The sequence below is a fragment of the Sorex araneus genome, chromosome 8 (genome assembly GCF_027595985.1).
Source record: "Sorex araneus isolate mSorAra2 chromosome 8, mSorAra2.pri, whole genome shotgun sequence".
Lineage (NCBI taxonomy): Eukaryota > Metazoa > Chordata > Mammalia > Eulipotyphla > Soricidae > Sorex > Sorex araneus.
The window spans coordinates 52,611,542-52,636,386 of NC_073309.1; the positions used below are offsets into that span (position 1 = coordinate 52,611,542).

Here is a 24,845-nt window from a genome sequence, read left to right on the forward strand (position 1 = left end):
GAAGGGGCTCTGCTAGCCTCGCCTGCAGCTGCTGAATGGCACATGTGGCCCATGGACCTATCTGAGGGCCGGGCTGGTGGCCCCACTGCCAAAGGTAGGTGGCTGGGCCCCCACGTGTCCCATGGAAAGGTGGGAAGGTTCAGGGGGTGAACAGGGTGCCAGGCTGAGTCAGGGACTGAGAGGTTCCTGGGAGGGGCTGACCTTCCCCCCTTGGTGCAGGAGGCAGCTGCTGTGGATTAAGTGCCTTCTGTATATGCCCCCTTTATGGGCACCTTGTCTCCTTTACTCTGGGCCCTGCTGGGGGATCCCTTCCCCCTCTCTATGATACCTAATGGCTATAAGACAGTACCCTCCCACAGTGCTACCCAGGAGATTTTCCCCCCACCAAAGCCTGAGCTCTCCGAAGTGGAGTCTGTTTTCTTCCCTCAGGTCCTGACCCTCATCCATGCTGTGAGCATGGCTGAAAAGGGGAAAGAAGCAGACAACTAAATGGAGACCATTGATTTGATCTCAAACAATCTCCTTTGGGCAGATAATCAATGTGTGGAAGAGGTTCTCTCTGCTGAGTTTTTGAAATCTGGGCTGTTCTTTCCTCCCAGACAGCGCCTCACCCCCACTTTCCTCTGTGTGTCAGAGCCATGTGCGGGCAAATGGCTGCTGTGCTGGGCAGTGCAGACCCAGAACCAGGTCTGACAAGGAGTGGATGAGTGGAGGCAGACAAATTGAGTATGGGCGCTGTCTCTGCAAAGAAGGTACTGGGCATATGCTCAGCGGGAGAGCCTGTGGTGACAGGGGAAGCAGGAGCTCTTGCCCATGGGCTCCCACCACGCGGGAACAACCCGCATCTTGTTTCCTAGGCCAGGGCTCTGACCAGAGGAGATCTTGCAGGTCCGATGCCAGCTAACAAGTGACCAGCATTTAAACCCCGAAGGCACCAGCAGAGGGCGTGCAGCTACTAAGGAACCACAACGCAGGCGAAAGCAGTCTGGGAAACAGAGAACTGGGGGCAGAGTGGAAGCAGTTCAGTTACAGGGAGAGAGAACAGAGAGATGAAGAAAGGGGACTAGTGAAAAGGATGAAGATGGGGAAGATTAAAGACAGTCAGAGGCTGCAGTGAGGGGCCTCAGGACGGATCGACAGATGCTGACAGTCCTCAGAGCCTGCAGTTAGGAATCAGACTGACCTGAGTTAACCTGTGCTTAGCACTCCCTGGTGCTAACACCCAGCTGGGCCTACCTTCAGGTGCTCCTCCAGAACATGGGGACCACAGGGACAGCCCTGGCATTTTGCCCCTAAGTTTCACTGATCTAATAAGAGAGGAGCCAGATTCAAGCCCAGGGGGTGATTTTTAGTTCACTATAGGAGCCCTGGAAGAGTTTGAATAGGGAGAAAGGGAACTCACAGTCAAACAGATGGACTTGAGCCAGTTTGGCTTCTTTCTTCCCAAGTATCCTTAGCTCTGAAGTGTAAGAAGAGCAACCACCTGGGCCACACAAAGCTTAGAAGAGATCAGGCACCACCCACCTGCCTGAAATGCTCCTTTCTAGCCTTGAGCCTCTTCCATGTGCCAGGCCCTCTGTTGGGGCCTTTCCAATTCCAGGCTGACTTCTCTGGAGGGAAGATAATACCTCCTCTATTTTCCAGAGGAAGAAACTGAGGCTCAGGCTAGTTGAATCCCTGGCAACCCAAGGTTACATTCTGGGTGGGCTAAACCCTATAGCTAAACCTATAACTAAACCCAATAGCTCTAGCCAAAAGTCGCAGGGCAGGAGTCTCAGCCCTCACTCCCAACCCTTTCACAGAATGCAAGCATTGTTAGTACAGCAGTATGCAGACTGAACCCCTGACATTTGCTGTGTGCAGGGATGCTCTTCACAGAATACCAGCCCCGTGAGAACTCCCTCTGCCTGTGCATTTTACTAGCGGGGAAACTGAGGCTCCAAAAGGCAAAGCAATCTACTTAGTCGTTCAGTTCAGCTGTGCACCTGACAACCTGTCCCATTCCTAACATCTCCTTGACTAACCAGCTTGCCTGGCTTGCCCTTCCTCCTCCAAACTGGAGCCCCTGACCAGGGCCCTGGTGACGTCAGGCCAACTCTTCTCCGATTCTGGAGAGCCAGCCCAGCCCCCAGGGCAGGCTAGAAAGCCCGGAGATGTGGCTGGTGGAATCGATCCAGGCTGCCAGAGCTTTATTGGATTGTTCCTGGCTCCTGCCCCCCACCCCCTTGACCCTCAACCCCTCCCAGAATCCTCTCTCTTTTGCTGTCCCTGGCTGTAGCCTCTCTGAACAGAACCTGGGAGACAGGGGAAGTGAGGAGAAAAGGGGGGACTCCAGAACACTCATTCAATAGTCAGACCCTTAACAGCAAAGGGCACTTCCTGGCCTGGAGGTGGATCTCACATCCCTTGCTTGTGTAAGATGGTTCTGAGACTCTCATGTCACTACCCACAGTTCCCTGCTGTTGCCCCCTTAGTTCCAATCCAGCCAGCTCTGAATGAAAGCCTCCCCTCTGCAGGGGCCTGAGAGCACGGACTTAGGGTCATTCCTCCCCAATCCTTTTCTCTTGCCAGTGTACCACTGGGAGCAGCAGGAGGAGAGCAGCCTGGGGGCACTACTCACCTTAGAGGAGCAGATATTGAACTCCACATTCCAAGCCTGTGACCCCCAGAGAACAGGTGGGAAGAGCAAGATGGGATCAGAGAGTCTGGGGAGGGGGAAGATGAGGAAGTAGGGGGCGGGATGGGAGGGCTAAGTGAGTGCCCATTCTTGGGGTTCCTGCAGAACTAATTGGGTGATTGTGGGAAGTTTCAGGAGATAATGGCATAGAGGTAAATCTAGAAAAAAGTGGGGGTGTGGTGAAAATGGCAGGGAGGCGCTTAATGGGAGGTTGGTGGTTTAGGGTCTGGGAGAGAGGAAAGTCAGCCATTGTGTCTGGAGGAACAACTAGTTCTTTATAGCCTGGCCTATAAGGTGGGGATAACTGGACCCCATTTTCAGGAGAAAATGTGGATTCAGAGACAGGGAAGGATTGTCCAAGGTTTCTTAGCTGGACAATAGCGCAGAACACTCAAATTTAGCCTGACTATCTACTTCCAAGTCATCATCTGTCCCCAGACTCCCTCACCGAATCTTCTGTCCCCAGGCACTGTGACTGTGACCCACCTACTAGCCTATCTGGAGACAGTGACAGGCCGGGGCCCCCAGGATGCACGCCTCCAAACACTGGCTTGTAGTCTGGACCCCAACGGGGAGGGCCCTGGGGCCACTGTGGACCTGGACACTTTCCTGGCCGTCATGCGGGACTGGATCACTGCCTGTCAGCTGGATGGGTGGGTCCCCCTCCCTCTACACCCCCCAGGAAGCCCTGAAGATCTCCCCTCATATCTTTGGACAGCTGCCAGCATCCTCTGGGAGATGGTGGCTGAGGAGAAAGAAGGGAAGGAATGGGATGGGGAGGGGGGTCTGGGGACAAAGTGCCTGAAACTCAGGTTAAAATAGAGACCGGAAGGAGAAGGGAAAACTGGGGGGAGCGGGGTGATAGAGGTCCCTCCCCTTCCCTTTACCAACTCATCCCTTGTCCCTCCTGCTTTGCCATCTGGCCTCATTCACTTGCCATCTGGCCTCACCTTCCTCCCCACAGTGCTCACTTTCTCTTGACCTACCCCTCCACCCCCACCCGCAGTCTCTCTGCAGTGGCTGGTCCTGGGGGGAGGTGGCTGCGGGGGACTCAGCCTCATCCCTTTGATGCAGGGGATTAGAGCTGGAAGAGGACACTGCCTTCGAGGGGGTCCTGACCTCCCAGCGGCTGCCATCTGGTGAGAGTGCTATCTATAAAGCCATGTGGGTAGGCCCGAATCAGCAGCAGGGAGACTCCCCACCCAGGTACAGGCCAGGAAGTGGGGGGACCCCAGAGACCTTTATTCTAGCCTGGAGTTGTGTTTGACTCCACCCCACTCCCCACCTTCCCTGAACTTTGTTTATCCTTGCTGATATATGGGTACCCCTCATCTAGTGCCTCCTTACTGCTCTTTGGTCCCTGAAGCTGCTCTCTTTTCCACATCCTGCACACATCTGTCCATCAGTGGCTTTAGTTCAGGCTGCATTGTGGGGGGTCTTCTGCTGAAACTTGCATACCTCAGGAAGCCCCAGGTTATCTGAGCTTGAGGTCTTTTATTCTCCGTGACCTCTTACAGCCCTGCATTATTTTTCTACAGAAATCTGTTGGTCTGATTTGTTTTCTACCTGCCATTTTCATTCAGTTGGCTCTCCTTTCTGTCCTGCGCCCTCACACATGGGAAGAGAACCATTGGAAAAGTATTTGTGTTTGACTAGGAATGGGCCTCACGTGCTAGAGCAGAGGCCTAATATCTACACTGAGATGCTGAGGGCTCTGAATTCAGTCCCTGCCACTGCATGGTCTCCCGGAACTCCTCTGGGGGTGGCCCTTATTTTGAAAAGAGGGAGAGTTGGAGAGCACATACATGGGTTAAGGTATTCGCCTTGTATAAACCAACCCTCATTTAATACCCAGCAGTAATGCCCAACCCCAAGCACTGCCAAAAGTGACCCCCTGGCCCAGAGCTGGGAGTAGCCCTCCAAGCACTGCGAAACATAAGGAAAAAGACATTTGCATTCTATTTCTCCAGCCTTAGAAAAGCAAAACCAACCCAAAAAGATAGTTTTCTAAACCTTCCTGTGGTCTTCCTCCATCTGGCTGAGGGCCCTGGGGAGGGGCTGTATGCAGGGCTTAGGGAGGAAAGACCCCTCACCCCAAGTTTGGGAAGCCAGAAAGCTGAAGGGCCTGAGCTAAGGCAGAGGCGAGCAGATTGACCTGAACACTGGTATGGTGGTGGGGTAAGAGGAGTAAGGGAACCAGGACAACCTGGATAGCTGGGATGGGGCTGTCTATACAGGAATTGGGAGGAGGAAGAACTTTGGGGAAAGTTGAGATACAGGCCAGTGTCAGGTATAGAATACAATGACTTTGGGAACTAGTCCGGAGATCCAACCTGAACAGAGGCTTTTCCAATGGGAGGCCTTACCACGGCCCCAGGAATAGCTGAGATGAGATGTCCCAATATGCACGGAGGCCCCTGGAGGACCAAACCCAGAGCACACCTCTGTCTGTCTCCCCCCAGGATGCCGGGAAGCTGAGGAACCAGCCAATCTGGAGAGCTTTGGAGGCGAAGACCCCAGGCCTGAATTGTACCTATCCTCAGACCCTCTTTCCTCCCCACAGCTGATACCCTCCAGGCTGCCTGGGGCTTGAGTTCCCTGGGAAGTGGGTTAGCAGGGTCTTGCTTAGGGAGAGAAGACAGTACCCCGCTCCATTTTCTTTTTCTCTGGAAGAGCAGCCTCTCCTCTCCTGCCCCCCACTGCTCCCAGCCTGGGAGGAGGGGGCTGCAGGCATGACTGGCTCCTTCCCTGGTCCCAGGCCAGCCACCGATGACTTGCTGAGCAGCCTGGAGGACCTGGAGCTCAGCAACCGGCGGCTGGCGGGGGAGAACGCAAAACTGCAGCGCAGTGTGGAGACTGCTGAGGAGGGCTCTGCTCGGCTGGCTGAGGAGATCTTGGCCCTGCGCAAGCAGCTTCGCAGGTGGGTCAGCCACATCCCAGTGTTTCCGTGGGCTCCAGGCATGCTTTGATCACCCTCAATTTTGCTCTGTGTCTTGGACTTACACCTGCCCCTTTCTTTTCTTTCTTTTTTTTTTTTTTGGCATTTTGGGTCACACCCGGGGATGCACAGGGGTCATTGCTCCAGCCCCTGTCCCTTTCTCTTTTTTTTCTGTTTTTTAATCTTTCTCTCTTTTGTGTCTTCCTGGTTCTTGTCTCTCAGCCTCTAAAGTTCAGGCCTGTCTCTTTATTCTTTCCTATCTGCTGTCCAGCAACCTCACCATTTCCTCTGCTCTTTCTCTATGTCAGTTTTAGTCCCCATTTTAGTCTCTCTCAGGCCTCTGGTCCCTCTTCTTTGTCTTTTAGGTAGAAACTGGATCTCTTTGTCAGTTCCCCACATTCTTGTCTCTTCCTGTCCTTTCTTAAGGGATCTGTCTTTCTGTCTGGGTCTCTCTGGGCTCTGTCCCTACCACCTGGGACTTATCTGATCTCTGTCTTCTGTGGATCTATCTCTGGCCTCAGCCTTTATCTCTCATGTGACCCATCTGTCCAACCCCACTTAGTACCCAGCAGGCTCTGCAATGTGCCAAGGCTGTGGATGAGGAGCTGGAGGACCTGAAAAGCCTGGCTAAGAGCCTGGAAGAACAGAATCACAGCCTTCTGGCCCAGACGCGGCAGACGGTAGGTTCTGGGCACAAAGGTATCTCTTCCATCTCCACACCTAGGCATTTGAACACTCTGCTGCCTGTGAAGGGGGAAGGACAGAGGCTGCCTGGCTGCCTCCCTCACTCCTGGTCCTGCTTGCCTTAGACTTTGGAGCCATCAGGGCTCCCACCACCCATTCCCTTGCCCTGTACCTTAATGTCCTGGACCTGAGTTGTGTTCACAGGGGTGGGAGTGGCAGTGTGGAGCTAAAGAAGCAGAAAAAAATTCCATTGTCTTTTCTCTGGGTCACATAGGAAAAGGAGCAGCAGCATTTGGTGACTGAGATGGAGACTCTGCAGGAGGAGGTGAGCTGAGGCCCAGTTTCCTCCCCATCCCATCCCCAGTCCACAACCTCTGCTTTCCCCAGCGACCTATGGCCAAGCACCCTTCGGTGGTCCCAGTAATGTGCAAATCATTGAATATAGGAAATACTGTAGTTGGGGGAAGCATGCAGAGTGCAGAGGAGTGCCCTCACCTTTTAAGGTAGACAAAATTAGACCATCCCTCACTAAGGGGTATGAAATTTAGAGGGAAGTGTCCACTGAAAGCCAGTGCTGTTTATGATTAGCTGTGATTGTTTTCCTTATTTTCTTTTTGGATAGTACTTGGCTGTGCTCAGAATTTTCTCTTGGCTTAGTCCTCGGAATTGTGCCTGACTGTGCCTGGGGGCTTGTGTGAGGCTGGAACTCAGGGCTCCCGCCCCCAGAACGTACACTCCAGCCCTTTGGGCCATCTCCTTGTCCCTATATATATTTTTTAATGGTGAAAATAGCATAAGTCTTGAAGTTTATTCTGACTTCAAATCCTGTCTCTGCCCCATTGTTGATAGTGACTTGCCCTCCTTGAGCCTTACTGCAAACTGGTTATATGTTCAGCAGCATTGTTGTGAGCATTCAGTGATTGTTGTAGCCCAGGCCTTGCCAGAAGATGCACAGACCAGATCAACTTCAGGTCTGATTTAAGCTCCCCCTGGGAGACTGAAGACATAATTTTATTTACCTCTGTATCCAACTAGTTCCTTTGGGGCTATCACTGACATTCATTCCTGTGGTGCTAAAACAACTCACCACCCCCACAAGGTGGCATCTGAGTGGCTAGGGAAGTTGGTGGTGTCCTGTTGCCTAGGGAGAAGCCTTCTTCACTCAAGTCTGTTCTCTGCTGGTCAGCAGATTAATATTCATCATCATCCCACCTGGTCCTGGGCCTTAGTCACCACTGTGCTGGCCCCCATGGGGCAGTTGCCATTGCTTTCTGGTCTCTGGACATTTGATCCTTACTACACCTGTTAGTGACCTCATCTGGATTTCTTTGGCCCATGAGAGCTGCTGTGGCTCTCACTCGGCACTTTTACACCCTTCTAGAGCATGGAGGAGTTTCGCTGCTCCTCTGTCTTCACACTGCCTCCTCGATTGTTGCATCCAACCTGCTGATTCTAAAAGGTAGCTGGGAAATGCCTTTCAGATTCCCAAACGTCCTCAGGGAACTGTGGCTTCACTGCTTCTTTCTCCCTTTGAAGCTTTCCTGGGGCTTGGGCGTGGCTCCGGGCCCATCTTCATCTGTTGCTCTCTGATGCTCCCCCAACCTCTGCCACCTCTGCTTGGTACAAGCAGTAATACAGATTCTGCCTGATCCCATAAATCTCCTTGTCCTCCTCTATACTATACTATGGTACTGTGGTTTTTGCTTTGTTGTTTTCAGTGTCAGGGATTGAACTCAGGTTGCATGCAAGGCATACATATTAGTAATGAGCCACGTCCTTTTTTTTTTAATTTTTAAAATTTTTTTTTTTAATTCTTTTATTAAGTCACCATGTGGAAAGTTACAAAGTGTTCAGGTTAAAGTCTCAGTTATACAATGCTCAAACACCCATCCCTTCACCAGTGCACATATTCCACCACCAAGAATCACGATATACCTCCCCCCTTCCCCCCACCTCCCCAGCTCCCCACCCCGCATGTGTAACTGGTAAATTTCACTTTACTTTCACTTTACTTTGATTACATTCAATATTTAAACAAAAAAAAAATTCACTATTATTGATTTGGAGTTTCTCCACCCTAAAGTCGATCTGCTGAAAAGAAAGCATTTGGTAATTTGTTTTCCATTGCTGAGAATGAAGAGATAGGAGGTCAGGAGGCCGCACTAGCAGCAGAATAGTTTTGGATTTCTGTATTTTAGTATTTTAGTAACTAAGTCCAGAGAAATGTCTGCCAGGAATCTCAACATTGTAAGCTTGTACCTCTCAGCTACTTTATATTCCACATATGAGTGCGATCTTTCTATGTCTGTCTCTTTCTTTCTTACTCATTTCACTCAGCATTATACTTTCCATGTTGATCCACTTATATGCAAATTTCATGACTTCATGTTTTCTGACAGCTACGTAGTATTCCATTGTGTAAATATACCAGAGTTTCTTTAACCAATCATCTGTTTTCGGGCACTCTGGTTTTTTCCATATTGTGGCAATTGTAAACAGAGCGGCAATGAACATGGAAATGCAGATGTCATCTCTACTATACCTTTTTGCCTCTCCGGGATATAGTCCCAGGAGTGGTATTGCTGGGTCAAATGGGAGCTCAATTTCTAACTTTTTGAGAATCGTCCATATTGTTTTCCAAAAGATGAGCCACATCCTTGGCTCTGGCTTTTGCATTTAAATCCAAAAAGTTTTCCACTTTCCTCTGATTCTTCCATGAAAATCCCCCCCCTTAGGACAATGGGATTGTTGGTTTTTTTTGGGTTTTTTTTTTGGGTCATACCCGGCGATGCACAGGGGTTACTCCTGGCTTTGCACTCAGGAATTACTCCTGGCGGTGCTTAGAGGACCATATGGGATGCTGGGAATAGAACCCGGGTCGGCTGAATGCAAGGCAAATGCCCTGCCCGCTGTGCTAACACTCCAGCCCAATTTTTTTTTCTTTTTGGGAGGACAATGGGATTCTGGCTACAGGATCAGTCAGGAGTGAGGCACGGAGTGCAGACAGTAGGTGATTGTTCTTGCCATATGTCTCTTTCTAAGAAAGATGGAGGAGCTTTCTCTAAGCTGATAGCTGAATATTCTCTCAGATCTCTTGGATCTCACTGGCCAAAGTGACATCAGCTGATGATATTCAGACTGTCTCCTGGCCTGGGTAACAAGGCCCCTATCTAGTACCAAAGAAGAGAACACAGTGAGACCAGAGCGATAGTACAGCAGATAGGGCGCTTGTCTTTCTTTTTTCTTTTTTTGCCTTTTGGGTCACACCCAGCGATGCACAGGGGTTACTCCTGGCTCTCTGCTCAGGAATTACTCCTGGCGGTGCTCAGGGAAGCATATGGGATGCTGGGAATCGAACCTGGGTCAGCCGTGTGCAAGGCAAACACCTTACTCGCTTGTCTTGAATGCAGCCAGCCTCAGTTAGGTCCCCAATACCCCACATGGTCCCGTAAGCCTGCCAGGAGTGATCCCTAAGTGCAGAGCCAGGAGTAAGCACTAATCACCTTTGGGTGTGCCCCCCCCAAAAAAAAATCTAACAAAAACAAAATTAAAGAATACTGAAGAAATTACTTCTATCTGAAGAGGTCTCATGTCCTTAACAAGATGTTTTGAAGGTCTCTGACTGGGTTGCTCACTGGTTTCTCCCTGTGGCCTTGTGATCACATATGGCTGCAGCAGTTTCCTCATGTTCTCATTCAGAGTAGAACAGGAGAGCCCCAGCATAATCTCCTTTCATGGTGCTCTTTTCATCAGAAGGGAAAGCTTTTCCAGGGTTCCCGCTCTCACTACCCCCACCTCCAGCAGACCTCTCACATCCCAGTCACCAGATCTGGAACCTGGGACACCCTCAACTGCAAGGCAGGTTGGGAGGATAGCTGGTCTTCCTCAGCCTGGTGAGTTACAGATGAACATGTGAGACCAGGGAGATAATGGGGAGGATGTGCTTTGTATGTGGTCACCCCAGTTTAATATTAACCTCTCCATAGTTTCCTGAGCACTGGAGGAAGAGATCCTATAAAACACCAGTGGAGGTAACCAAAAAGGCAAAATATAACAAACAAGTGAAGGGCCAGAGAGAATAGTACAGTGGGTGAGGGGCGGACCTGTGTTCAATCTCTGGTACCCCGTATAGTCCTCTGGGTCCTGCCAGGAATGATCCCCGTATACAGAACCAGGATAGTCCTGAGCACTGCTGGTATGCGCCCAAAACCAAAAGTCTGTATGTGAAAAAGGATGAGAACAGCTGCTGAGTTAACCACCCCCGTTGGAACTAGAGCTAGTACCCACCGGCCATGTGCAAAGGACCCTCAAAAGCAAAAAAAATGAACGGGAGGTGTTTCCTGCCTCCCAGTCCAGAAGGCCTGCTGCATGGGACATCCTAGACGCTCGCTCAATAAAAGCTATTCTTGGCTGCCTCCTCTCTACCTTTCCCTCCCTGCAGCTGCCTACAGGGCAACTATAGGCCAGCTTCTCAGGTTACAGTAGAATAGTGCAGGAGTAAGGGAGACTGAGATACTTGCTTTCCTGTGGAGAACCTACAGAGTGGGGTTTGGGTTACTGCAGAAGTGGGCAGGGGCAGCTGAGTAACCAGGTGCCCTCCTGAGTGGCCCAGGAGCCAGCCTGCAAATCCCCACCAGGTGGACAGATGTTGACACAGCATTCCTGGCTCGTCCTTCCTCTGCCCTTCACCCGGCAGCCCAGCCTGCTGAGGCTGACACTGATGGAGGACTTGGCCCCAATCCTGACTGGAAAAGGGAAGGAGGAGCTGGCTTTGGTGTCCCCAGAGATGCTGGAAGACAGCCTTTTCCCTGCACTGAAATACCTGCCCCAGGGATCACCTCACACTGCAGCTTGCCTAGGTCTTGGTGCCTGGGAAGTTCATTCAAGATCACTCAATTATCAGGTTCTGTCCCGGGCTTCTCTGGGCTACCCCTTCTTGGCCCTCTTGTTTTCCTTGGTAGTTCTCACCCTTGGGGCTGCAATTCAAGCACTGTATCCTCTGGACATCCCTCTAGGCTTCCTCAGTGCCTAGACCTGGGACTCACCCGAGCTTGCTGCTTGCCTTGTGTGTTCCTTCTGCTTTAGTCTTCACTGCGATCGGAGACTAAGTAGGTTTCCCATTCTCATCTAGGACTGGCGGAAGTGGGCTGGGGAGGGGCTGGGGTACAGGCCAAACTATGGAATTAGATTTGGATTTGAGTCCATTCACCATGTGTCTGTGGCTGATGCTGGCCAAGCTGCTTAATTTCTCTACTCTTTAATTTCCTCAGTAAAATCAGAGAGGGTGATAGTAAAAGCCATTAATATTTGGGACAGACAGACATTTTTCATGAATGAGAGTGTGTACATGTAGCAGCACCTGTGAAATCATTTTTAAAAACAGTGGGCCAGGGGAAAAGTACAGAGGTTTAGGTGCTTACCCTGCATGTGGTTGACCCTGTTTCGATCACTGAGCCCCACCAGGAATGATCCCTGAGCACAAAGTCAGGAGTAAGCCCTGAGCACTGCCAGGTGTGACTGCAAAACAAAACCCTGCCAAGCACTACTGGATAAGTTTGGCCATGACCCCGGGTCTACCCACCAGTTTAGGAAACATAAGGAAAATGGAAAAACATAGTTACCCCACACATAGGGGAGGGAGAAGTCAGTAAACTCAGCCCAAAGGGCTACCTCTGTGGGACAGCCTGGTTTCTTCCACCAAAGAAGGATCCCCAAAAATGCCAGGGTTAGAGATTGGAGAGATAATACAGTCAGGCGGATGTTTATCTGGCATGCTGCCAGACCTGGGTTTGGACCAGCATATGGTCCCCCAAACATCACCAAGAGTAATTCTTGAGCAAAGAGCCAGGAGCAACCCCTGAGCGTCTGGGTGTGGCCCCAGAAACAAACAAGCAAAAAATGCCAGGGCGGGGAAAGTGGGGGCAGAAATGAGATTTGTTTGGATCCTCATTCTAACAAACTAAATATTAAAAACACTGTAAAACAGCCAACACACGCAAAAAAAAAACAAATTGAGTAGAAATAATAATAAAAAATTATTTAAAATGCTGTTCCCGGGGGCTGGAGCGATAGCACAGCGGGTAGGGCGTTTGCCTTGCACACGGCCGACCCGGGTTCGATTCCCAGAATCCCATATGGTCCCCTGAGCACTGCCAGGAGTGATTTCTGAGTGCAGAGCCAGGAGTAGCCCCTGTGCATCACCAGGTGTGACCCAAATAGCAAAAAAATAAATAAATAAAAAATCCTATTCCCTTTTTTTGTTGCAATAATTGAGGCTCCTACACTGGATTGACACTTGCACACTTTACTGGGAGGTGCACACTTATATTTTGGTCACACAAACCTGGCCAGGCCACTGGAGGTCAAAGGTTCTGCTGCAGCACCTTAGGTTCCAGACCACAGTGCCACCAGGACCTTGCTGAGATATTGGTGCCACCAGTGATTGGATACATGACTTTATGCTTGTAAGTCAGGTACTTTTAGCTATTGAGCCTTCCCCTGACCCCCAAGGAATTCTTAATTTTTTTGAAAGCAAAGGCTGGAAACAGAGATAGCTTGCCTTGCATGTGGCTAATGCAGGCTCCATCCCCAGAACCATGTATTAGTGATCCCTGAGCACAAAGTCAGGAGAAAGTCCTGAGTACAGCCAGGTGTGGCCCTCCCCCTTCCCCTCCCCCCGCTTAAAAAAAAGTGATAGGTCTAGGAGTACAGCTCAGTGGGATAGTATGTACTTTGCACATATGAGGCCCTGGGTTTGATCCTAGCATCCCCTCTCCCCCCAAAATAATGTTCTGTGATTCTGCTAAGTAAAAAGGCCTTAGGAGGGAAATTCCACCTGGAGTAGTTATAAGTGAACTATTATGTATCCTAACCTGAAATTGTCTTGACTGTTGGGAGAGTGGCTGTGGACCACACATGACACTGCCCAAGGACCGCTCCTGGCTGTCCCTGATGGTGGTTGGGAACCATAAATGGTGCCAGGGTTCAAAGTGGGATATTCGCATGCAAAGCAAGCGCCTTTCCCCTTGTTTTAAATTATTCTTTAAAATAATCTGGATAGGAAGGGGCAGAGAGATAAAGCACAGTGGGTAAGATGTTTGCTTTGCACGTGGCCAACCGGGGTTCAATTTCCAGTATCCCATATGGTCCCTCCAGCACTGCCAGGAGTAATTCCTGAGTGCAGAGCCAGGAGTAACCCCTGAGCATTGCTAGATGTGACCCAAAAAGAAAAAAAAATGTAATGTGATGCAAAGGCTGAAAAATTTTAATACAAATTTTATTTATGTGCTTATTTAGATGTAATACTTAGGGCCAAAGAGACAATACAGGAGGTGAGGCACCTGCCTTGCACGTGGCTAACCCTAGTTCCAACCACCAGCACCATATACTGTGCCTTGAGCACTGCCAGGTGTGCCATCATAAACAAAATATCTAATATTTACCTAACTTTTGGTGTATGCCAGGTACTATTTGAAACACTCTGTGCTCATTAACATGTTTTTGTATAAATTATAGCTTTGTGACCAGGGATTATTTCTATCTGTAAATGGCATGCACAGGACATTACCTCCCCCCACTCCCACATTCCTTAAAGAAGCTCCAAATCAATGAGGCTTGGTCCCAACCAAGGCAGTACACAACCAGTCAGAATAAAGGGGATCTGTCCTGGGCACTGGAATCAGGAAATTGGAAAAAGGAAATGGTACACATGAGACCCAAGTTTAATCCTACGACCTCCTGAGTACTGCTGGAGTGGCTTAACCTCAAAGAAGGGAATAAGAAATAAGCACATGCGAGATGCTCAGTGAATTTTACCAGGTATGATTATTGGCTCTTTTGCTCCATATCAGACCTATGAAGAGGGGTCGGAGAGGTAATACAGTGGATAAGGTACTGCCTTAATGTATCTGACCAAGATTTGATTTTTGGCACCCCGTGAGATCCTCTGAACTCATCCAAGAGTGATCCCTGAGTGCAGAGCCGGGAGTAAACCTTTTGCACAGCCAGGTGTGGCCCCAAAACCAATAAACTCATGAAGAGATGCCTATCTTCATTTCCTTTGGGGAGAATTTGGGCCATATCCATGCTGCCCTAGAGATATTTTTAAATTTGGGGGTCATACCTGGCGATACTCAGGGGTTACTCCTCCTGGCTCTGCACTCAGGAATCACTTCTGGCTCAGGGGAGGAAATGGGATTTTCTCAGGAGACCAAATGGGATGCTGGGGATCAAACCCGGGTCAGCTGTGAGCAAGACAAGCTGTACTATCTCTGTACTATCTCTCCAGCCTTCAGGGGCTTTTGCTGACTCTGCTCAGGTGTGATCCCTAGTTGTGCTCGAGGTAGGGACTGTATGGTGCCAGGGATCAAACCAGAGGGCATCGAATGAGGGTTGGCAGCCTGCAAGGTAAGTGCCTTGCCTAGTATATCCTCTTCAGCCCCTGTCTTCACCCTTGTAGATGGGACTGATATGCAGAAAAATCAAAGGTGACCCCATAAGCTAGTTGTAGGAATCCAGCTCAGCAGCTGTCACAATGGTAATTGACAGATCTCTTTGCTAAAGTGACCTGAACTGTTCCTCTTCCAGAATGGGAAGCTACAGGCTGAACGGGACGGAGTGAAAAAGAGGAACGAGGAGCTGACGATGGAAAAGGATGCTTTGAAGGTGCTTCCCTTCCCAGGGTTTTGACACCCCCATCCTGACCTGCTGAGAATTGGTTTCTTTTGGAGGGAGATGGGGGAAATCCATACCTGGCTGTGCTCAGGACCCACTTCTGACTCTGCACTTTTGCCAGGGATCAAATGCGGGTTGGCCTTGTGCAAGGCAAGAGGCCTACCCACTGTACTATCCTTTCTGCCCCAGAGAGCTGCTATTCTGTCACATCAAGCTCTCAGCCCAGGTAGCTCACCTGAAATGCCTCCTCCCCTGATGTAGCTGCTGTCCAGTGGCACCAGCATCACGGAGGTTGAGGAGGGGGTGCTGGGAGAGCAGGGTGGGCTCAGGAGGGCACGGAGAGGTGGGCTCTGGGAGGGAGGCCAGGCAGATGGACAGGCTCCTTCCCTGGCAGCGGCAGCTCTATGAGTGTGAACGATTGATTTGCCAACGAGACACCGCCCTCTCTGAGGTAAGGAGGCTAGGAGGGAAGCGTGGGAAGTCCAGCCCTGCTCTCCTCCCTAGCTGAGGGCCTTGAGGGTTTCCCTGTAGGGACTGGAGACCTGGTGCACTCCCTCAGGCCTTGGCTCTTCCCCAACCTGATTCTGTTGAGCCCCACTCCAGCCTCGGTAGCTTGGTGGGGGCTGGGCCAGTCTGTCTTTTTTGGGCTTTCAGCGTACTCGCCATGCAGAGCGGCTGGCCACAACTTTGGCAGAGTACAAAACCACCACCCAGGTAATCACTTGCCCTCACCCATCCCTCAGTGATTTTCTGCTCCTCCCTCTGTCTCCCCTTCTCTTTGCCCATCTCTTTTGGGGATTTGTTTTCTGTTACTGCTGGGTATGACCCACCCCCTCACCCAAAAGAAAAGAATCCAAGTCGGTGGTAAAATCAAACCCAAGTGTGAGGAATGGGAAAGAACCACGAGCCCGGTGTCCCCCTCGCCCGCCTTTGCAGGAATTAAGGAATGAAATCTCACACCTGGAGGAGAAGCTGAGTCAGATCCATGAGGGTCCTGATGAGTGAGTGGAACATCAGGGGGTGGAGGCAAATGGGCGAGACCCAGGATCTCCCAAAACAGGCAGGGCAGCAAGCCCTTTGTGGGCAACTAACAGGCGGTGGGTAGGCATGAGGCTTCCTTTCCTCTTCTGACTCTGGCCAGGCTCCCCGAAGGGGCCCAAGCAAGAAGAGTGGACTGGACCAGACAACTGCCCCCATCCCTGGGCATGGAGATCGGGGCGATTCAGCAGGTGGGCCTGGTACCCTCAGACCACACTGGGGTCACCCAGACAGAAACTGTCAACAGCTTCCCAATTTGACCCGCACATCTTAACCCGTTCCCTGCCTCTGAACCCGGGACAGTTGGTGCAGTTGGGGAGTCTAACTCACACTCAGAACACTGTAGTGCTTAACTGCATTGCTCACCCACTCCTTGGGCCTGGCACCCGGTCCTGCTTTTACCTACTCCCTTGCAGCCTCCTGCTACCTCCTGTCACATCCCAGTCTATCTCCATCCCCATATCTGCACCCCCTTTCTGTCTTACTCCTCTTGCAGAGCCAAGATGCAGCTGCCTCCAGCCTCAGGAACCCTCTGTGTGGTGTGTGGCAGTGGGAGGACATCACCAACGAGACTGATGAAGAAGTCGAGTGTCTGCCTGCAGTCCAGGTTAGCCCGGCCATCCAGAAAGGGGAAGTCCCAGTATCTCTGTGCCTTCACGGTTCCATTGGAGAGGCATTTGACCATGGGCTTGCTGGGTGCTCAGCCAGATGGAGCACAAGCCATGCTCTTTAAGGACGGGCTTACCAGTGTGGGAGACCAACGTGAGCAAAACAGATTTCACAGTGCTGCTGTGGAAATGGGGTTATAAACAGGAAGTCAGGAATTCTTTTATTCAAAATGGTATGACAGTGGAAGCGAATATGTGAACCATTCTTCACAGCTTCAAAATAGATTAACCTTGGGGCTGAAGCAATAGTACAGTGGGTAGGGCATTTGCCTTGCATACTGCCAATCTGGATTCAATCCCCAGCATCCCATATGGTCTCCTGAGTATCATCAGGAGTAATTCCTGGGTGTAGAGACAGGAGTAAGCCCTGAGGATGCGACCCACAAAGAAAACAACAATAATAAAATCCAGGAGCTGGAGTACAATTTAGCGGGTAGGGTAATTGTCTTGCACATGGCTGACCCAGGTTTGATTCCTGGCACCACATATGGTCCCCTGAGCCTACCAGGAGTGATATTAGAGTACAGAACCAGGTGTCAGCCCTGAGCACTGCTGGGTGTGATCACTCCCCTCGAAAAAAGATTTAAGAGCCCCAGGAATTCCCTGTCTAGATGTAAGATTGTGGATACATGATCACAAGGAGAGGTGTTGGAGGGGGAGTGGCAGTTCGGTTCCTAGTGTGAAAAATCCCTCTGAGGCGACCTGGGGACTGAGTGACATGAGGGCAGGGAGGCCAGGGCAGCAGCAGTGACCCAGAGGGAAAGGATGAAGACTGAGTGCAGCCAGAACCTGGGTTTGGAGCAAAAGGGACAGGCAGAGAAGCGGGCGGGGGACTGCTAGCAGGTTGTAGCATGGTGCTGGAAGGGAGCAGAGAAGGGAAAAAGGGAGAAGGTGCTGGCAAGCTCATGTGGTCGTCTCCAGCAATGTCTTGGGGGCTGCAGCCCAGAGGCAGAGCGAGACTTACAGTTAAAGTCATATATATGGAAAAATGTTCTAAAAAAAAGTTGGGGTGGGGGGACTGATAGTGAGTATGGGTATGCTGTTTTCTCTGCACATGGCCAACTCAGCTTCAGTTCCTGGCAGCACATACAGTTTCTAGAGCCCTGCCAGGAGTGATCTCTGAGTGCGGACCTAGGTGTAAGCCCTGAGAAGTACTGGGTGTGCCCCACACACACACAAAAAAGAAAGGTGTCCTGTTGGGTTGTGTGAGCAGAAGGAAGAGGGAGGTGTGCAGAGGAAGTGGGACTTGGGTCTTCAAAGAGAGCAGATTGCAGGTGTGCCAGGATGTGAAGCCTTGGAGGAGAAAGGCTTCTGGAACGGCAACACTGAGTCCTTTGGGACACAGGTGGGTGTGAGATGCTTTGGGGTACCTGGACTTCTGGGTCCTAAAGGAGACAAAGGTGGCAGGTTCCAGGAGGAAGGCAGGTGGGAAGATGTGGATTATTGTTGTGAGACTTAGCCCTTTTCTTTCCCACACCAGGGCCAGTCCGCATCCCCTCAGAAAAGAAGGAAGGAGCGTTCAATGTGGTAAGAAGTTTCTCCCTACTCCAATCTCTGTCAGGAAGTGATGCCTGAGCTTCAAGATAAAGTGTGGCAACCCCAGGGAACTGCATCATTCATTCCCTTTCACTCCTTCACTCACTCTAAGGCCATCTGGGGCATGTGAACCCACTGAGGCAGGCCCAGCCCTGCTGTCCTCAACAAATGTCTAACACATGACATATCCTGAATCCCAGTGTTTTTTTTTTGCGTGGTTTTCATGTGTTTTTCTTTCTCATGTTTTTTTTTCTTGTGGTTCCTGTCATATACCCATAGTCATGGTACTCACATACTCAGTTCCAGTGCTCAGGCACTCAGCCATCATGCTCACTGGGGGTGCACACTTTCAGACGTCGTGTTTGTACCCACCAAGCTCAGCATGGGGCAGCACACACTGTTGAAACACCCTGAGTCCTGAAGCAGAGGCACCTGCTCTGTGCTTGTTGCATGTGGGTGGTGCCATCAGACCAGAGTCTTAAGAGGCTTAAGAGCCATTCCCCAGAGCCTTGGAATACTGCTGTGTAGGAGGCATGGGGCAGTGAGGGGCTCTGTTACTCATTCCTCTTAGTGAACACCCCTCTCCTGATGCATCCTGAGAGCCTGGGGTGAAAGAGACCCACTGAACCCCTGAGGGGTATCGGGACTCAGAGAGCATCAGGGCCTCTGGAATCTGGGGGTTCGCTTCCCAGTCAGGTTCCTTTGAGAGAATGTAGGTGTCAGTGTGTGGTAGCTGTGGCGCCCCACTAAGACTGTAGTGCACAGGGCTCTGAGGACAGAACACAGAGGTGTGGGCCCCCCTCTCCCAGGACTGCCTTGGCGCTCTGGCTTCCGGCAGTGCCTCCCTCTCCGTCCTTCCTGCTTTTAGGCTCCTAGCTTCAGCAACTAATGAGGCTGCCTGCCATGGCCTCTAATTGGACTTGTCTGGCAGAGCTGGGCACAGGCAGGATGGGGCCTCCCAAACTGTGACCTCCTTCTGCGTCACTCAGGAATGGGGGGGAGAAGGAGGCTAATCAGCAGGAGTGGTGGGGTGCTGGACATGTGATGGTGAAGGCAATTGTGAGCTGTAAATTGGGAAACCAGCAAAGTGAGGGACCCCTAAAGGTAGCCAGAAAGAAGGTAAGGACCCTGAGAGGGTCTGGGGATGAGCCCTCAGTTCCCATGTAGAAGCAGAGGGGTCAGACAGCTGGGGGTGGGGAGTAGGCGGCGGGGCTCAGGCCCTTCCCACAGACATGCTGTGTTGCGTGGGGATTACAGAAGCTGTTGATTCCAGAATTGGAACCTGGAGTTCCAAGCCTCAAAATATCTAGGAAAATGGAAATCGATTGAAAATGACAAAATTGGGGCTGGAGGGATAGTCTGGCAGGGAGGGCGCTGGCCTTGTATGTAGCCCACCTGGGTTTGAATCTGCCATCCCATGTGGTTCCCCGAGCACCACCAGGAGTAATTCCTGAGTGCAGAGCCAGGAGTAACCCCTGCACACTGCCAAGTGTGGCAGTAGTGTGGGAGTTGCTACTAGTACCCTGGAGATTCAGAGAAGTCTGAGTCTTAGGTGTGTTTGGAGTGTGAGAGCCAAGAGTCTTGACCGGGTAAGTTGCTGGGAATGTGGCTGCCAAGATGAGGTGAAGAGACTGCCCCACACCCTTTGAGGCCACTGACTCCTGAGATTTAGATGAAATTCTACTGAAAAAAAGCAGTATCTGGGGCTTAGGGTGATAGCTCAAAAGGCTGGTTTTCATGTGGGGGCCCCTAGCTGTGTATCAGCACTGTGTGACCTATTGAGAACCACCAGAACGACTCCTGAGCACTGAGCAGGAGTAGCTCCAATGCACCACTTGTGTGGCACCCCCAAAAAGCCAGAGACTTTTTTTTTTGCTTTTTGGGTCACACCCGGCAATGTTCAGAGGTTACTCCTGGCTCTGCACTCAGGAATTACCCCTGGCGGTGTTCAGGGGACCATATGGGATGCTGGGAATCAAACCTGGGTCGGCCACGTGCAAGGCAAACGCCCTACCCACTGTGCTATCGCGCCAGCCCCTAGTCAGAGACTTTTTGGATAAAGCCATTGTATAGCAGGTAGGAAGTTTTCCTTGCATATGGTGGACCCAGGTTCAATCCCCAGAACCAAATGTTGTCGCCTGAGCCCACCAGGAGTGATTCCTGAATGCAGAGCCAGGAGTAAGCTCTAAGCAGTGCTGGGTGTGGGTTCCCCCCTCCAAAAAAGTCAAAGACTGATCAATAGTGACTTTGTTGGGTTTTGTTTTTTGTTTTTTTGTGGAGGGGTCACATCCGGCGATGCACAGGAGTTACTCCTGGCTCTGCACTCAGGAATCACTCCTGGTGATGTTCAGGGGACCATATGGGATGCTGGGAATCGAACCCAGGTCAGCCGCATGCAAGGCAAGCACCCTACCCGCTGTGCTATCACTCCAGCCCGATAGTGACTTTGTTGTCACCCCAGGTTGCCCAGAAGAGAGGAAGAGGAGGAAGAGGAAACCAAAGTCATGGTAAGCAGTCCCCCAGTACACCCCCAGTCCCCTCCACTCCAGGCCCTCCAGAAGGCTGTGGTAATGGCAGCCCTCCCCTGCACCCCTCCATCCTGAACAGACAGAAAAATCGTTTGCTAAGAAATAACAAGGCTCTTGCTATAGCTAATGAGAACGAAGGTGCTGTGACAAGCGCCTGCAGGCCAGTGGGCGGCCAGAATGTTCCCTGAGGACCCCCAGTAGCACATTCCAGCCTGCAGCCGTCACACCACAGGCCTCACAGATGTGCCTACACCCCCAGATTGCAAAGATGTACGTGGCACTGAGTAGTGCACACGCACACTCACCCACACAGCAAGGGCCCAGGCCTCCCTCCGGCATGGCGCCCACACAGCTCCCTGGCCACAGGTGCCACGGACACGAGCACCAGGATTGGTACCCACTGTCCCACTTCTCAGGCCAGGGATGAGGCTGTGAGCCTGTAGTCCCTGGCTGAGGAATGCGAGCCCTAGTGTGTGCTCAGCTGTCCCAACTCCAAATTCTTCAGTACGGGGTCCCCCCAGGCACACCACCTTGTACTCCCTTCCACTAGGCTGGGACTTCTCAGTTCCTCAGCAGATGTGGCAGTCAGTCGGGGTGAAGGTTAAGGACCATGTCATAAAGGGCTCTCTCTGCAGATGATGGGGGCTGTTGTGGGGACTGGGGAGCCTAGCTAGGGACCCACAGGGCTAGAACAAGGCTTGTGTCAAGGTCCCAGGCTTGGTCCTTGGGCCAGAGACTTCCCCCAATCCACAGAACTGGGCCAGGAATCCTAGGGAATGACTCCTGGGCCCCACCTGCACTACTTGGGAGTTCCTGTGCCCCAACAAAAAGATATTGCCTGGTACTCATGCTCCTGTTATTCTTTATTATTGTCATCATTGCTACCGTCATCATCACCCATGGAGCAGGGACCGCTGGGAAAGCCTGAGACCCCTAAGTGAGACTGAGTCTGGAGAGACTTAAAGGCTGGCCAGCCCTGCAGGGCTACAGGCCTGTCATCTTCACACGCCCCAGACCCGAGAGGCGTCTGCAGGGGTGAGGCAAGCACAGGCAAGGGTTCCTGCTCTCCGGGAGCTTAGCTCCTTCCCGAATCAGGAAATTGCAAAGAGCAGCTCTGTGTGCTAGCAGGCCCCTCCTCCTTGTTTTGTGTTGTTATTAACTTGTATTCACTCCGTCCCCTCTTCAACCCCCTGCAATGGGGACTGTCATGGTTTTTGTCTCAAGTGAAGAAAGCGGGGGCAGCCCAAGAGCCTGGCATCAGGAACCTCAGCCTGGCATCTGTCTCAGGGATGCTCATACTCTGAGCCACCATGTTCCACCACTTCCATATGGTCACTCCTGTCCAGCGCTGAACCAGGGGCCTCCCACCAGAACCAGAGTCTCAGGAGCTTATCTTTGTCCTTCCAGGCGAGTCTCCCGGTTCCTCTGGGAGATCCCAACAGTGGATCCGTGCTGGCGAACCGACCTGGGAGGTAAGGGGCCTCAAAGGTGCTGGGGGGCGGGCTCTGGGGCAGAGAAGAGGCCCAGCTCAGTGACCGTGGCCTCCCCTGCACAGTCCTCCCCAGCCAGCACTGCAGCAAGCCCTGGTGCCTGTGGTGAAGGAGCCAGTCCCTGCCAGGAGGCCGGCCTGGAGCCAGCTCTGCCTCTGTCCTCTGCACCCACCGCAGATCAGGTGTGTCTCAGGCAACCCAGAAAGCAGGTGGTGGTTAGACGGGCCGCTGTCTGCTGCTGGAACCTTCTGAGCACGACCCCTTCCTCCAGGCTCCCTCGGCATTCCATGGTCCCGGCACCAGTGCTGGCGTTGCTGCTGCTGCTGCTGCTGCTCTCAGCCCTGCTGCTGGGCCACTCACCACCCCCCACCTGGCCCCATCTCCAGCTCTACTACCTCCAGCCCCCACCCGTGTGAGCCCAGTCCAGCCCTCGGTGCTGCCTCCCTCAGTTACTGCATTCCCTCTCCTGTTCCTGCCCTCACAGTGTCCAATTTCCCAGGGTGACCCTGGAGCCAGGACCCAGAGGCAGTGCTCTGGGCTCCATGCCCTCTGCCCCTCCATTGGGTTTTTGCCTGAAGTTGCTTGTTTTTTTGACTTTGGCTACTGCATTTCCTAATAGCAAAACATGCCCCACGATGGGTCAGTCATGAGGGCCTCTGTTTTCCTTAAAAGTCTGGAGGTGGGCAGCTGTGGGCCCAGAGCTCTGAGGCCCCATACCTCAAAATCTCTGCCCCTCCCTGCATGCTTCGGAGAGGGTGGGCACTGTGGTGTCCAAGGTTCCCAGCACATCGACAGAAGAGGATGCCAGCCTCCCTCCTAAAGAGAAGCAGTAAATTCTCCCAGACCCAGGCCCCAAATGTGGTTTGGCTCTGGCTGGGCAAGTATCTCTCCTGGCAGGGAGAGAGATGGCCACAGCAGCGCATTGTGACCAGCAGGAAAGGGGCCAGTGTACCAGTTACTCAACAAATGTGCAGATCAGTCCTCCACTATGGGCACTCGACCCTAAGACCTAAAGCTGTCGGTAAACAGTGCAAGGTCAAGGGTGCTCTTTTGCTTCCAAGATAAGCTCCGGGGGATTTATTTCTTGTTTTTGGTTGTTTCCATTTTAATTTTGGTGTATCTTAACAAATAAATGGAGAAATTCTAAGTCTCTGTATTGAATGAATTTTTGCATTTGTGGACACTGCACTCTGCCACTGAACAGTTCCCGAAGGGACTTTTGGGCAAGGGAGGAGGAGTCATGCCTATTCAAAGACAGTGCTAGTGGGACCAGAGAGCACAGGAGGGGAGTCACTTGCCTTGTACACAGCCAATGCCTGGCACCATGTGTAGTCCCCAGAGCCCTGCCAGGAGTGATCCCTGAGCCTACTCCAGTAAAAAACGAACAAAAACCCCCATCATAACAGTGCTTTTGTGGAAGTTCAGAAAATGCAACCAACTCAGCGGGGGAAGTTTGAGATTTCTTCCCATTCAGAAATCGAGGCCAGGGGAGATGGCTCAGAGGGATGGAGCTTCCTGAAAGGCATAATAACCTGTGCCCCATCCCGGCCCAGTATAATAGGAGTCACTGTCATCCTGTTGCTCATCGATTTGTTCGAGCGGGCACCAGTAACTTATTGTTACTGTTTTTGGCATATCCAATATGCACAGGTAGCTTGCCAGGCTCTGCTGCTCGGGTTCGATACTCTCGGTAGCTTGCCGGGCTCTCTGAGAGGGGTGGAGGAATCAAACTCGGGTCGGCCGCATGAAAGGCAAACGCTCAACTGCTGTGCTATCGCTCCAGCCCATAATAGGAGTGCAACTTTTTTTTTTCTTTTTGGGTCACACCTGGCATTGCACAGGGGTTACTCCTGGCTCATGCACTCAGGAATTACTTCTGGCAGTGCTTGGGGGATATGGGATGTTGGGAATCGAACCTGGGTCGGCTGCGTGCAAGGCAAATGCCCTACCCGCTGTGCTATCACTCCAGCCCCTCGGAGTGCAACTTTAGTGCTACTGCTTCATGTGGTGAAAGGCCTAGACTTGGGATAATGTACAGATTTAGGTCTCAGTTATTCTTTGTCTGCTGCAGCTCTACCAATCTAGAGAAGTTCATCCTGACATTTTTGTTGTAAAGTTTGACTAACTTCGTCAGTCTTTTTTTTTTTAATTGTTTTTACTGTTTGGAGGGTGGGGGTCTTTGGGCCACACCTGGCGATGCACAGGGATTGCTCTTGGCTCTACACTCAGAAATCACTCCTGGCAGGCTTGGGGAGCTGACCATAGGGATGCCAGAGATCGAACCGCGGCAAGGCAGATGCCCTATTGCTGTGCTCTCTCCGCCCCTACTCGGTCATTTCACCCCTTGTTACTTGGGATTTATGATGAACAGAAACAGGGCCACGTCCACAACCTAAAAGCCAGTTACGCCCCGATCTGCCTACAGAGTTGCAAATTTGGAGAGCTCTCTCCAAGCGCCAGCACCACTCTCATCCTGGCGCTGATTTCCTTAGCACCCGTTTCCCTGGACCAATCAGAGCTCTGTCCACAGAGTCCGGGTGTCTGGCTGGAGGTGGGCTGCCTGGGTTACCATTGGAATGGGAGAGAGAGGCAAGTTCTAACCTGACCCCTTGC

The 24,845-nt window shown here is 51.7% G+C and overlaps 1 protein-coding gene across 1 annotated transcript; it reads left to right on the plus strand.

Annotated features, from left to right (window-relative positions):
* Positions 1 to 51: 51 nt before the first annotated feature.
* On the plus strand, positions 52 to 22,954 carry KASH5 (KASH domain containing 5). Its single transcript, XM_004619741.2, has 19 exons — positions 52 to 94; positions 2,572 to 2,676; positions 3,144 to 3,330; positions 3,752 to 3,816; positions 5,140 to 5,206; positions 5,436 to 5,597; positions 6,178 to 6,295; positions 6,574 to 6,624; positions 14,886 to 14,963; positions 15,367 to 15,423; positions 15,627 to 15,686; positions 15,909 to 15,973; positions 16,114 to 16,201; positions 16,507 to 16,617; positions 18,159 to 18,205; positions 20,676 to 20,721; positions 22,150 to 22,214; positions 22,298 to 22,414; positions 22,504 to 22,954. Exons 1-19 carry the CDS (start codon positions 52 to 54, stop codon positions 22,646 to 22,648), a joined length of 1,677 nt encoding a protein of 558 aa, XP_004619798.1. The 3' UTR covers positions 22,649 to 22,954.
* The last annotated feature ends 1,891 nt before the right edge of the window (positions 22,955 to 24,845 follow it).